The sequence below is a fragment of the Anarhichas minor genome, unplaced genomic scaffold (assembly GCF_050575085.1).
Source record: "Anarhichas minor isolate MPS153535 unplaced genomic scaffold, ASM5057508v1 ptg000018l, whole genome shotgun sequence".
NCBI classification, from domain to species: domain Eukaryota; kingdom Metazoa; phylum Chordata; class Actinopteri; order Perciformes; family Anarhichadidae; genus Anarhichas; species Anarhichas minor.
Genome location: NW_027466464.1, coordinates 7,924,078 through 7,938,760, shown reverse-complemented (window position 1 = coordinate 7,938,760; position 14,683 = coordinate 7,924,078). Strand labels below are relative to the sequence as shown.

The 14,683-nt window shown below is 40.1% G+C and overlaps 2 protein-coding genes across 2 annotated transcripts; one reads left to right on the top strand and one right to left on the bottom strand.

Annotated features, from left to right (window-relative positions):
- Positions 1 to 1,643: 1,643 nt before the first annotated feature.
- Positions 1,644 to 7,723, bottom strand: LOC142952563 (E3 ubiquitin-protein ligase HECW2-like). Its single transcript, XM_076094350.1, has 10 exons — positions 7,709 to 7,723; positions 7,506 to 7,619; positions 6,857 to 7,009; positions 6,618 to 6,716; positions 6,290 to 6,419; positions 5,904 to 6,050; positions 5,573 to 5,687; positions 5,070 to 5,155; positions 4,817 to 4,929; positions 1,644 to 4,471 (listed from the first exon to the last, which is right to left on the bottom strand). Exons 2-10 carry the CDS (start codon positions 7,568 to 7,570, stop codon positions 4,360 to 4,362), a joined length of 1,020 nt encoding a protein of 339 aa, XP_075950465.1. The 5' UTR covers positions 7,571 to 7,619; positions 7,709 to 7,723; the 3' UTR covers positions 1,644 to 4,359.
- Positions 7,724 to 7,730: 7 nt separating this feature from the next.
- On the top strand, positions 7,731 to 10,464 carry LOC142952564 (glycerol kinase-like). Its single transcript, XM_076094352.1, has 9 exons — positions 7,731 to 7,760; positions 7,845 to 7,923; positions 8,202 to 8,298; positions 8,380 to 8,464; positions 8,578 to 8,698; positions 8,831 to 8,974; positions 9,056 to 9,142; positions 9,242 to 9,328; positions 9,495 to 10,464. The coding sequence occupies exons 5-9, from the start codon at positions 8,590 to 8,592 to the stop codon at positions 9,503 to 9,505; spliced, it is 438 nt and encodes a 145-aa protein (XP_075950467.1). The 5' UTR covers positions 7,731 to 7,760; positions 7,845 to 7,923; positions 8,202 to 8,298; positions 8,380 to 8,464; positions 8,578 to 8,589; the 3' UTR covers positions 9,506 to 10,464.
- Positions 10,465 to 14,683: the final 4,219 nt, after the last annotated feature.

Sequence of the window (14,683 nt, the reverse complement as noted above, 5' to 3'; positions counted from 1 at the left end):
AACGCAAAAGAGAGAGTACTCAACTGCTACATACAGACACCATTTCAACTTTAAAATGTTGATTACTGTATGATTCAGCTTTTTGGGTAACACTTTATAATAACCACACGCTATGAAACATTAGTTAAGTATGAGTAAACACTTTCATCATTAACACTCATTAGTATGCAATTCATAACAGTTATAAATGTTTTATTCTTGATTAATAAGATCGTCTATTATGTGTTTCGTGATTGTGTTTTCATACTTTATAATGGATGGATTCCCCATTTGTAAATGAAGTATTATATATATATTAAAAACCAATTATTAAGGAGTTGTAGATGATTAATAACGTAATTTATAAAGTGTTAGTAAATGATTAAAAAGTTATTTAGATGTAAATTTGTCATGCATTTATATATATGTAGCCCACCTACTCAATTCAAATTTAGTTCAGGATCTTGAGATTATACTCCTGTTGCATGGGACGTGAATTGGAGAGGGTCTACGAAAATATAGAATTTAGGAATGTGCCTACAATATCAATTTAAACGAATATACTCTGTCTAATGTACAGAGAGGCCTGGTTAGCTTAATACAGCTATACTGTCCTATGAGTTCAAACTCCCATGCATTCCTCTGTAGCCCTGACATACATTACTTCCACAAATGGATATTTAACAGTCAACATTTATTTTAACATCAACATTGTGACCCACAGAAACATACAATATAACACAATAATAATACCAAGGAGGTGATCCGTGTGACAGTACGTTGGCGCGCTTGTTGAAGCTCAGTTGAAATCCTGAAGGAACAGTTGTGGTGTAGCTACTCACTGTTCCTCGGTTACTCAGACTTGATTTCTTAACCTTGCAAACAGGCTAGTGCTTTGAAATCCTCTTCTGCTCCGTCAGTTGAAGTCACGAGCAGAAAACTTCCATGAAAAGCAGCACACTTAATTCCTCTTCAGAGCCGCACCGTTACTCCACGAACATCCGCGTTGAGCCCTGAGCAGACTGTCCTGTCCGCCTTCTCGTCTCCCGGAAAAGAAAACCTCACTACAGTTAGAGCTTCCTGATAAACACTTCTATACTATCTTTTCAGTTCTCTACTATGTATTCACATTGTCCAGTGTCCGTGTTTCTGACGTTAACAACAACAGTGCACCATCTCATTCCTCTTCGCTCTCTTTGTTTTCTTCGCGCGTCCCGGTCCTTAGTCCCGCCCCCTTGAGAACCCGGTAGGTTACCCCAGAGTCTCATCAGATTCTTCTGATTGGCTGGCAACACCTTTGACACCTGACCAACCAATACTATAAGGACAGGAGAGGTTCAAGGGCAACTCGAACTGTTGGACACATAAGTACTTTTCCAAACTATGAACACAAATGCAAAAGTACTGTTTTATAGACATTTAAAACAAAACATGTAAACAAATTAGCAGGGCGCTACATATATAATGATTTAGATATGCACTAATGGTTGGGGACTATGTTAATATGCTTTATAAACAAGTATTAATACTGCAATTCATGATTAATTCAGGTAGTCATTAGTTAAGTATGTTGTGTGACTCTCAGGAGCAAAGTATTCTTTAGAATGGACAATAGAACATGACAGTATGTTTTATGTTCTAACAAAAAAGACGAGACAAAAATATATATTTAATTTGATCTTGCTTTGTTTTACTCAAATAGAGTGAAGTGACATGGAAAGAAGAAGAGAAAGCTTGCATAGAGCAACAACATTTTATATTAGGAGCAGAGTGCTGAACAAACATTCATATTCAAAAGTGAGGTGGACTGTACAGAAAGAGTGGTTGTTTGGACGTGAGGCAGCCAGTTCAGGCTCAAAACTTTGGTACATTCTGGTGAGACTGACAAAGGGCAGTGCATTCAGTGATGGAAATAATACATTTTCATTACCAAAATGGAATTATTTGATCCCAATTGAATTAAACTGAATTTGCACATGAAATAATATTTTGTAATCGGAGTGTGTACATTCATTAAAAGTGTAAACAAGAAAAACAGTAGGTCCTTGACTTAATCAAAATCAGTTTTCATATCTCAGGGTCATTTTCTGTGAGTACATAATAAATTAACTTAAAATAGCATCTTAAAATCTAATTGCCTTATTGTGTTCCTCACACCAGCAGCTGTAGTGGGGCTTGGAGATTTAGTTTTTGGTTCTGATATGGGGGTGCGTGGCAGGATCTAAAGGGAGGCACAGTGGGGGTGGACAGCTGATCCGTCCAAACTGAACCAAGTAAGAAATACGGAGACAATCCGTAACTGATAACGCCCAATAATCAGAGCCAGTCCATTATTGTTACGTTGGCTTAAAAAGATACATTGCAGGCTGCAACTGAGCTGATACGTTCATCCCTTCATTTTAGCCATGCTAGTGACGTGGATGAAGGGAGAGCAATGTCTGTTGGTTAACCACTTTAGTTCAGCCTGAAATATCTCAATAACTATTGGAAAGTTACCAAGTACATTTACTCAAGTACAATTTTAGGTATTTGTACTTGAACTTGAGTATTTTAATGTTCTGTTACTTTATACTTCAGATATTGTACTTTTTACATCACTGCATGTAAACTTAAGTTACTGTTTATTTTGCGTATTTACAAAGTATACCAAATATCCATCCATCCATTATCTGTAACTGTTTATCCTGTTAAGAGAGGTCGCTGGGGGACTGGAGCCGATCAATACCAACTGTAATTAACTCCAGCAGGAGTCGAAATAGTGAAGACTAAAATTAGATAAAATGACCCCCCTTACTGCAACATTACAATGATTTACATATGCACGAATCACAAATTGTAATCCAATTGCTAATTGATGCGAATACTGTTTTTTCATGCATGTAACAGCTATGTGTGTAACTGGGATTCAAATGAAATATGGCCGATTGCACAGCAGCGGTAAAGGTAGAATTATTGTCAGATTAGGCAGCATTAACTGGCTGGGATACATTTGGTTCTCCCTGATAAGGGGCCTACCAGATCCGATGATCATGGATTCATCTTCAGTCATTTTCATGCATTGACATTCGAAAACGTCCCTGCGATAGAAACACGCGGCCCCTTTTAGAGGCCTCGTATGCAACAACCGTCACTTTGCAAAAAAATAAACGATAATGATATATTTTTAAAAGAGTAAAAAGAAATCAACATGTAGACACATTGCATTTGTAGAAGTGTTTCTGCTGCGTGCTGGTGCCACACCACACACAGAGCTTTTTTGTTTTTTCCATCCCTGCCTCTCAGACCGCCACTGCCACCACCCTCCCATGCCACCCAGACAGACTTATTACCTCCCCAATGTTCTCGATCCGCCACTGGTAGATGACATTTAATTTAGATTGCCTATTAGGATGTACATTCTTCTTTCAATCTGCGCCTCTTGAGTGTAGACTACTTTTAACAAACTTTGAAAAATGGACCTGGATCAAAGCGAAATAATCAAGTACAATCCAAATAAATGGATATGATTATAAAAGTGCGTGTTACTTTCTTACCATCAAAACAATAACTCATTAAGTGATGGCTAAATATTTGTTTTGCCAGTTGATCCAAATCTGGTACAAAATCACTTCCCACACAATCTACATGATAAAGTTGGTTACATTCAAATCACAACATGTCACTGCCACATCGTTAGAAAATCACTTTTTCTTGTAGATGAAAATACTGTAAAATACCAAAGCTTCTGTCTGGAGACCAAAATTTGCTGTAGAAGTTCAGGGGAAAATTCCAAAAACCTTACCAAATGTTACATCAGGCAGTCCTCGAATGGCTTTGAGAATTAATTGCGTGAGTGGTTATTACTGCAGGCCAGAAAGAGACACTGTACTGCAAGGAACACAGTTCTGGACAGGCCGTATATCTGAGGTCCGCTGAGTCCACTGAGCTTTTACAGTGGAGGCAGTAGTTGCTTCTTCTTCCTGTTAACTCCTGTTATCAAAGAGAAAGTGAAAAAAAACTCATCCCGGTCACAGATTGGTCAAATCCCAACAGTCAATATTTCTGGTCCCAAAGGCGGTGTGGCTCTTCATTCGTCACATCACAGGGTGTGTTACTAAGCAGGTGGGAAATGTGTGCAGGTGCAAGAAAAAAGCAAGTGTTTACCTCTGTACATGGGACATTTCAAAAGGTCAGAGTGCAGCTTCAAAGGTCTTATCAGCCTCCGTTATAAATGATAGCCCATTATAAATTAAACGCAAACTAGAAATTGGACTTTAAATCCAGCTTTTTGAACCTTTGTGATGGACAACCATCACAAAAGCTACCTCTCTTCTTATGATGACCACTCGTCATTGAGGTGACTGAGGCAAGCTGAAATTTGTGCCGGTGGTCAGACGAGAATCATTCCAGCCCAAAGGTGCTGGTCTCCTCCACGGCTGTCAGCATCTTCTCATACAGCATTGAGAAGGATGGGTAAGGTGGCAGGTCCAGCCGATTGAAACAGGTATGGGCTCTGGAGAGAGATCACAGGGATATCACGTTATACAAATATAACTCCGACCAGCACTGTTTAATCAGCACAAGAACTTAAGTGGAAAAACAACAATTCCAATAAATAGCCCACCACAACCTCCTTAATGTAACAGTATATAAAAAACTGACTGTTACCTTCTTTCTACTTTTGTTCTCAAGTAATTATTTTGATGATTACTTTCACTGCCTTTTGCATAACTGTTTCTTCGACTCTCAAGCCGAATTTAATTATTTTCAAATAAATTGGGACTCCGAAATCACAGTAAAAATGACGAGGGCATGAAATCATGACCAAATTCAAACCCTTAATGAGCGTCGTGTTCACCTGGGCAATGCGCTGACCTTCCCCCACTTCTCCACACAGAACCTGCGGGGTCCGTTGCTGCCTCGCAGAGCAGCAAAGCCCTCGTAAGGAATACTGGATGTCCCGGTCACAAACTGAAGGTAGGTGCAGCAGGACAGAGAAGGAAAACAAGATGAAGGCTTAAGATGGAGGGAGCAAATATCGCTGTTGCACCTCACCTCAAAAGTTCAGTAAATAACAATCCTCTTTCTCCATCACACACACACACACGCACCTGCAGAAGCCGTAGTCTCTGCTCATTGTTGAACCTCTCCACTGCTGCCCAGAACCACCGGATTACGATGTGGTTGTCGTGGTAACCTACAAATAACACATCATGTCATGTAACTATGGCGATGGAAATTTTGAGATTCTCTTTTTTACTTGAATGTTTTTCATTGACAATGTTTTTTATTGTGAGATTTAAGACTTTCATTGCCAACGTCTCTGTGATGGTTGCACTTATGACAATAAATAACTTATTACTTTATCATTAGGGGGAAAAAATCAAATAGAATACAGACTGGGTCTATTACTTGGCGGGTTTTCAGAAGTTGTGGGTCATAGCAGAACCTGAGGTGCTGGCTGAACATAATTTCATGGGAATAGTTGTGGACATTAGAAAAATATTATCTTCTTCCTCATTATTTTAATGATTTTAACAAAATAATAAAAAACAAAATAGGACATTAAGGTTTAAAGTGAACTTCGGCCTATTCTCCATCTGTTCTTCCGTACCTCCTCTGTACTCGGTGTTGTTCCTCCAGTCTGATAAGTCAATTTCAGCTGTGCCAGCGATCACCAGCTCCAGTTCCCTTGCGTCAAACACTGATACTAGCCTGGCATCCACCACCTAGAAAACACACACACACACACACACACATTACCACTGAGTTTGATGCGGAAAGAGACTTAGAGCCAGGCTTAAGGCAAAGGAAATTAGTAAACATTTTAAGAATAAGCATACGGTTCAACTTGTATTATTAGTGCCAGGCGTAAGAAAAAATAAATCATGTCAAAGTATAGGAACTTAGATTCTTAGAATAGAGTATGTCAAACCAATCCATACCTCGTAGAAACCTCTGACCAGGCTGTCGGTCTGCTGCACCACTCCTCTCTCTATCCTCCACTTCACCATCCGCTCAATGTATTCTTTTTTGTTCTTCTCCGATACTGGGATGTTGGCTCCGCCGGGCTTCAGTTCCCTTTCTGTTATCTGTAGGGAGCACACAGGCAGAAATAAGTACAGATTATCTGGCCTCTACACGCTGACTCAACACCATATATTTAAACACCTGATAGAGAAAACATGCATGCATGGTGAACACAAACCTATAATCTCCTTTTCTGAACTTAGCCACCAGCTAACACCGTGATGTAATCATGATGTCGGTAATGAACGGGTCTGTGGTTGTGTTTGCGTGCGTGCGTGCTGTTTAACGCTCAGAAGCTAACCTGTCCGAACACCTCCTCATTGACGGTGAAGGTGAGGTCCAGCATGTCTTCTATGTCGTTGTCCTTCATCCACTGAAGGGACTGGTGAAACTCCTCATCCAGGTACTCCAGGTCACTCAGGTCACAGGGACTACATGGTGAGAAATGCAAGTGAGAGTGTGTGTGTGTGTGTGTGTGTGTGTGTGTGTGTGTGTGTGAGAACTGTAACACATATTGGCTCAGGACAAGATGCAAACAGGAAAGGGAAGAGAATAAACAGGTCAAATGAGTTTTTAAAAAATCAGATTTTTGTATGCATCTGTGCTTTGAATACACATACTGTACGTACATGCGCAGTAGGCCTTTATAGAAGGGTCTGGTGAAGAAGGCATCCAGCAGGTACTGGTGGATCAGAGCCAAACCCAGAATACGACCACTGAACCGGAACCTGAAACACACACACACACACACACACACACATTAACAAAGTTAAAGTAATCAGGATACTAAAGATCATATCTGAGCTTCATATGTGTGTGTGTGTGTGTGTGTGTGTGTGTGTGTGTGTGTGTGTACAGTAAACCTCACCATTCGTGGTGATTGTCTACAAAAGCAGACATTGGGCTGATCTGGACGGTGTAAGTGTCGTTTGCAGAGTACTCAAAGAGACCATAGTAAGGGTTGAACAGCTCCCTGGAAACCAAGAAGAAGAACTCTCTGGAAGGCCCGCTGTAGTCCAACCTGCAACATACATATTCAGATATCAGTTGCTGAACCCATTACCATACATGCCCATTATGTTTATAGATGTATGCTCCATGTTCTAGTAATCGAGAACATTATTTGCTGAGCTGGTCATAAAAGTTCTATCCAGACCAGGACCGGATTATTTGGAGTCTACATATGTATATACGTATATATATATATATATATATATATATATATATATATATATATATATATATATATATATATATATATATATATATATATATATATATATATATATATATATATATATATATATATATATATATATATATATATATATATATATATATATATATATATAGCCACAGTGGCCCTTTACATAAATGACGACATTTCCACCATAAATTGATGCAGAAACATTCACCAGAATGCAGCAAATGAAGCGTTTTCAAAACATGTCTCCCCACCAATGTTGACACCAAAGCTACGGCCTCGTATTCCTCTCCTCCCCCTCCCACGTACTCACCCCTCCTCCCCGACAAAGCTGACGTAGAGCTTGCTGCGCTGCAGGTCTTTACGGGAATAGCACATGATCTGGTTGAAGGCGTCTTCCAGCAGATGGTCACGACGGATGATCAACCTGAGACACAAACACAAGCAAGCAATGAGCGGACAGACGGACACATACACAAAGAAACGTCTCTCTTCATAAGAACACATTCCACCGACTTTAGCTTGCCCGGTCCTTGGTCGAGACAAACCTGCCTGCTACGCACTCGAGGTACAGTATCTTAAATGCACTAATATTCCTTTCATTAAATTCCGTATAATCTCAAAAGATGTTCTTTCTGGTGCTTCTTGCCAGGGCTCTGTGGCCATTTGTGGAGCCGTGGTTCGTTGGCTGCAGGACAATCTGGGGATCATCGGATCATCTGAAGAGCTCGGTATGTGCCGGTCTTTAAAGAAGAATCACACGTGACATCTTCAGGAGTGTTGTGTCATTTAATCTGTATCAAATCATCATATACAAGGACAGTACAAGAAAATGATTCAAGACTCTTTTATCCCCAAGTGTGCCTGGATATGAAATAGTTCTGACGTTGCTTCACTGATTACTTGAGTCTTTATATTTAAGGAAACACGGGTCTGTTTATGTGTTGTGATTTACTTTTGGTGAACCCTTTTCTCCTTCATTCCTTTTTCTGTTTCTTTCCCGTTGCAGAGAAGCTGGCTGCATCGGTCGGTACATCCTACGGCTGTTATTTTGTTCCTGCTTTTTCAGGTCTTTATGCTCCGTACTGGGAGCCCAGTGCTCGAGGGTAAGTCCAAGATCTACTCCGCAGCTAAGAATGAAATCATCGTCTGAAGTTATTCACGCAGCCGTCCTCTCTGATTCACAGGATCATTTGTGGGTTAACTCAGTTCACCAATAAGAGTCACGTCGCCTTTGCTGCTCTGGAAGCTGTGTGTTTCCAGACCAGAGAGGTGAGCTGCTTCTCTAATTGGTCATCAGAGAAAAGTACTGCAGCACATGATGCACAAGATACATTTTTGTAAACTAATATAATACTAATTGTGATATTTGTGTTTGAATGCAGATACTGGACGCTATGAACCAGGACAGCGGCATCCCGCTGACTCAGCTCCAGGTGGACGGAGGAATGACGTCCAACAGGCTGCTGATGCAGCTGCAGGCAGACATCCTCTGCATCCCCGTTGGTAAGATGTCCATTCATGTCTTATCATGTTTGTTGCTGTATTCAGTGCGTCAAAACAGATGAGTGTGATGCCAAAGGGAAGCTGTGGGTACATAATAAATAAACTTGCAGTGATTAAACTGATTGTTTGCAGTGAAGCCGTCCATGCCCGAGACCACAGCTCTCGGTGCAGCGATGGCAGCAGGAGCAGCAGAGGGGGTGAGTGTGTGGAGCCTGAGCCCAGAGGACCTGAGTGAAGTCACCTCCGAGAAGTTCGAGCCTCAGATCAACCCCGAAGGTACGGTGAGCCGCCGCTGTCTGGCAAAGTCATCAGTAGCCGCCGCTTTGAAAAGTAAAAGGTCTGTCTGTGTGTTCTCAGAGAGCGAGTTTCGGTACGCTCGGTGGAAGAAGGCGGTTCAGAAATCCATGAACTGGGAGACGACGGAGCCCGTCTGTAATGGAAACGGTAGGAAGTTTAGCGCTTACTGACGAGCCAAATTCATTTTTTCATGGTGCGTTTGTTTTGTTGTTTAATTGCTGTTCTCTGTGTTTAAATGACCAAAAGGTGAGACGAGTATCTTCAGCAGCATCCCCCTGGGCCTCTACATCATGGGCAGCATGTTGATGTTAGTCGGTGCCAAATACCTCGCAGGTCAGTGTCTACTGGATGGAGCATAAAGAATAAACATTAAAAAGTTTTTACTTATTACGGTTTGATGAGAAATAACAAAGCAAATGCATGCAAGTTAATTGTCATTGATTTCTTTGTATTGCGTTTATTAAATGAACAAAATGTTCCTGGTCTCTGTCCACATCAGGCCGCGACTGAACTTGTGGAGGCGTTGAAGCAAAGAGGGAAGTGAAACAAACGCTCTTCATGTTGGACCAGCACTTCACTCTTTACCCAATACCAGGACGACTTTGAACTAATGGGACGTTTCCTCTATTTTCTTGTTTTGATTGTGTTTTTCTGTGCAGCGGCATTGGTACATTAGAGATTCATTCTAGCAGGAGTTTGCATGCAGTATTTCTGAGTTATTTATGTTGAAACTCTACCAGTGGTAGTTCATGTTTTTGTAACTTGTCCAATCTGCGTTCCGTGTTGTTCCAAACCCTCCACTATGAGGCACAGAGCACTTTATGTTTTTGTCTTGTGGGAGCTGTGTACTAACAGAGTTTAATATATATTTTTTCTAACAGTTGAGATTAAGACAGAAATTTTGAGTTTGTTGTGAAATGAAAACAAAGAAGAGTTGATGAACTGACGAGGTTTTTTCTTTTTCTTTGGAGAGAGTGACGCTCTTGTTCCTATAGTCGTGTTCTTAAACTGTAACAATATGTATATTCTGTTCACACAGACAATATGAAGACATATAGATGCCTGTGAACATTAAACATTCTCCCAAAGTTAGAATCTAACTACTAAGATCATTACGGGACAAAAAGTGAAGCAGCTGTTTCGGGATTTATTTTGTAGACCAAATGTTCATCTAATCTCTTGTTTATTTCCACCTCTTACAGTTCAAATCTCCAGTTTTTGTCTTTATATGATCATCAAAGTGGTGATATATTTTTCTGGTCAAAAGTTGATGTGATTATTTTTTAATAATCTGGGGAAACTGCACGTTTTAGAAGCTGCCTAGCTACTCGTTATCGACCTTAAATGCTCCAAAAAATTCAATTCCTGCGCCATGCAAAATGTTTTTTGCATCCTCAAAGAGAACTCTCAATAAGATTTATTGCACTTAAATGTTCTGCATGTTTGACTGATTAAACTTTTTAAATTAACACTTCATTCAAATGAGATGATACGAGATGATATATGTATTAAAATGATAAAACACATGCCAAAATTACAAGTCTGCATACACAGAGGGATGTGAAATTGAGTTGTTTAGATGGTGGTTCAGAGTCTGGAGTTCATCTCTCAGCTGGTCCAATAGCGACATCTTGTGGCCTCTTCCAGCATCGAGAGTGTCTGAGGAAGTGAAAGTAAAAACGGAGCAGGAAACGTACAGACATGTGCATGAACGAGGCTGTTCGAAACCCAGTCCACCTCACCGAGGGATGAGAGGCTCCCACTGGGCCACACTGGAGAGGTAACTGCTCATGGACTGTTGTTGTAGAGCGCTGTTCTAGTGAGGAAGAAGAAGAACTGTGTTTTTAAAGGGAGATCAAGAGGAACAGACCACAGAGGCCTACTCTTTTGTTGCTATGTGCCATTGTCCAAAGACTCATCATTGTAGATAACAAACCTGTGATGATTAGAATGTTTAGAAGTATGTCCATTTCATTATTTTAGGAGCTCATGTAAACCTCTTTATTTCAGATTTAGGACTGTTTGAGTTCACTAACACCCCAGTACTTCTTCAAAGTGTCTCAGTATTCTTCTCTGTGCAGTTTAAAAGATGCAAAAAGTACAAACTGTGTGTTAAGTTTTCTTTTAAAGGTTGTAAGATGTGCATGTTCTCCAATCTCAAAGTAGGGAGAAGGCTTAGAAGCTAAATTGTCAAGGCTGAAAGAGAATCAGTGCGAACAAATTACTTAATATGTATGGGTCGCGAAATACCAATTCTATATATTAAATATTAAAAAATATGTATTTTTATTACATATCAGTCTGGCACAGATTTCTTTAAGCATGTTTCAGTTAAAGGCACAACATTGAGGAAATGAGGCCGTTTCCTGTTCTGCAGACGGTATAAATGTAGTGCAGATAGATCTGTAAATATGAGACGGATTGGTTTGGTTCCCCATCCTCTTATCTTGGGAAGCACAATCTTCAGAAAGACATGTTGGAATTGATAAACTTTTAAATGTCGCATCAGCTGCATGATGTTTAGACAAGTTACTCTGAAAGATTTGAGAGACATAATAGTTCATACATCACAGTCAGAATCATTGTTGTAATTAACTGTTTATGTAAGCTTTTATTTTGTTCTCCAGATCATTGAAGTTGGATCTGTGTGCAGAACACTCAGACGTAAGGACACATGGCTTGTACAACACAGTCTGCCTCAGATTACGTCAAAAAGGCAGATATAAATAGATAAATAGAGGCAGAGCACACTGACTACGAGAAACGCAGAAAAATACTGGACTTGGTCATAAGAAAGGGGGAAGCAGCCTGCTACGAGTTCCTCTGGATTGTTGACGGGACGAGAAATAGGAACTATGGGAGGACAACCCTTCTCCCGAAGAAAACGACTGCAGCTTCTCCTGAGACCAAGAAGTTTGACCTGCACTACTGGATCAGCTGCTTTCCCTTCAACGAAGACTCACAAACAGACGCAAGCTACTTAAAAGGTATGTGAAAGCCCAGTTCTAACTGATAGTGTGTAACATCTTTATTATTTAGCTTTATGGGGCTGATGTGATGTAACTTTGGTATTTCTCAACCTATTCACTCATGTTTCTGTGACTAATGGGAACTATAGTGTTTTAAACTGGTTTAGTATTGAGGGAGAACGCTGCAGACGTCAGCTGCTGAACGGGCTGTAATGTGATCACACCGTCAATGTGCTTCAATGCTTCCTTTCTTATCTCCTTTAGCTTAGGATACACTGCACCATCCTTTACCAAAGGAAAGGAGAGAATGAAAACAAACAATATGCCTTTCGTGCATTATTTCCATACAGTCATACTATTCATGTAGACAACTATTGTTCCACTTTATTTTCTTTTAGCTATTTTAAACACGTAACAAATAGGTAAGAAACAAAACAAGAATAACAAATACAATGGACTAACTATAGCTGTCAATTAGGGCTGCAACTAACGATTATTTTAATAATCGATTAATCTGGCGATTATTTTTTCGATTAATTGATGAATCGGATTCAAAAAACAAAAAAGCATTAATTTCCAACCCTTTATTCAAAAACAGAACTGAAAATCTTCAGAAAGTGCACAAACAGGTTGCTCCTTGAACATCCCTGAGCTTAAATTAATAATTAAAAAACAAAAAAAAACAAATGGACTAACACAAAAAAAAACATGTATATGCTTTACATATAGGCTTTTTTTAAATAAAGTTGTATATTTTTGTTTAAAGGGACCTGAGCTGTCAGAACAATAAATAATTTATAAAAAATAAAGAAAAATACAAATCAGAAAACTTAACAGGATTTGTTTGAACGTCAGAACTTGTTCTCTACACCACACTCATAGACGTACACACTCACAAACTCTCACACTCAGACACACACGCACTCTCTCTCACTCCCTTTGTGCAGACACTTTGCATTGCAATGCAAAAATGTGAGCATGTCCACATGCTCCTGGCTCAGGCTCGCTCTTTTCTTGGAGGCTATGTTTCCTGCGCCAGAAAGCAGCCGCTCAGATGGTGTTGAGGTGGCAGGGATACATAGGTAAGACTTGGCCAACATGGGATATCATACTCAAACATCTCCGCGACTTATTGAGTGGCGTAATAGTCGCGCGACACAACGAATCGATAATGAAATTCGTTGCCAACTCTTTTAATAATCAAATTTTATCGATTTTATCGTTTCGTTGTTGCAGCCCTACTGTCAATAAACATTTTCTGTGCAAATTTGAGATACTTAAACTCTATTTGAGTATTTCTATTTTCTGATACTTTATACTACTCAGAGGTAAATATTGTGGTTATTATTTCACTTCACATATCTGACATATCTGGGTACCCCCAGGGTTCTCTGATACTGGACCAATTAGGTATCATTAGATATCAGGAAAAGTTGAAGTCAAAAGCACGGAAAATATCAAATCAGTTTTGGACGGCAAACAAAAATCAGTTTGAAGGAAACAATAAGCCCGATCTGTCGTACACGCCACTTGTGTTAGACACACAAAACATTTCTTCTCCAGTTAAAGTCAAGAACTTCAAGAGCAAGAAAGGCAAGAAGAGTCGCTCTAAAAAGTTAAGGACATACATCCCCGAGAACGAAGCAGAAACGTCCCCCAGTGACCTGCTGAAAACAGGGAGAAACATACTGTTGGTCGGTAAACCTGGGATAGGAAAGACAGCAGTCACTCACCAAATGTTGAAGCTGTGGGCAGAAAGAGACAACGAGGAGCTCGATTACATGTTTTACTTTGACATGAGAAAGAAATCCGACATCAAGAACTTGGAGGATCTTCTCTTCGGTGGGTTCAGTGAACCAGATGAAGGCAAAGAAGAGGAAATACTATCTTTGGCTGAGGTTGCTTTTGATGCAACTAAAGTAAAATCTGTGAACTTGACAGAACGTCCCTGTGAAGACAGCTGTGTCCTTTCCTTCCTGAATCCACTTGTTGACAAAGTCGCCCACACGGAGAGAATCACCACATATGCATTTCTCCATAGTTTTTTGCAGCGCTGTGGCTCTTGAAGAATCCAGATCAAATCAAGAATGTGTTTCAGCAATGCCTCACTGAGGAGAAGAAACACATGAAACATCTGATCCCTTTCATGTGTAGATTGTTGAATGTGAAGAGCGCGAGTCTCATGAAGTGTCTGATTCCAGCTCAGGAGCTCAAGAATCCATCGGACTGGTTCTTTGAGAAAATGATCAAAACATTGTGTGAGAAAGATGAGGCTGGTCCTGAGGACAGTGGGCTTGATGTGGACACACTGTTCCTATGCCAGTGTCCTGAAGCATGCAGGAACCTCCTGGACAAGCTGGACTACCATCTGGATCTCAGTAGAGAGAGTCTGGACCCTCTCCACTGCTGTGCTGTGGCCTATGTGGTCGCTCAGTCGACGGAGAGGAAAATATCGCTGAACCTTGAGGACGTCATGGTATCAGAACAAGGAATGAGACAACTGTTTGGATGCCTTAAAAACGTCCAAAGGTATGAGTGAGCACGTGTTTTGAGTGTCAAATGACTGTTAAGGTTACAACACATCTAATTAAGTACAATTGAACTGTTCTTCTTCATGTGTAACCACTTATTTTCATTAATTAATCCAAGACGTATTGAGGATGAGGAAATAGAATAGAAATCAATTCAATTTAGCTGTAGTATCTGTGCATAAACACTT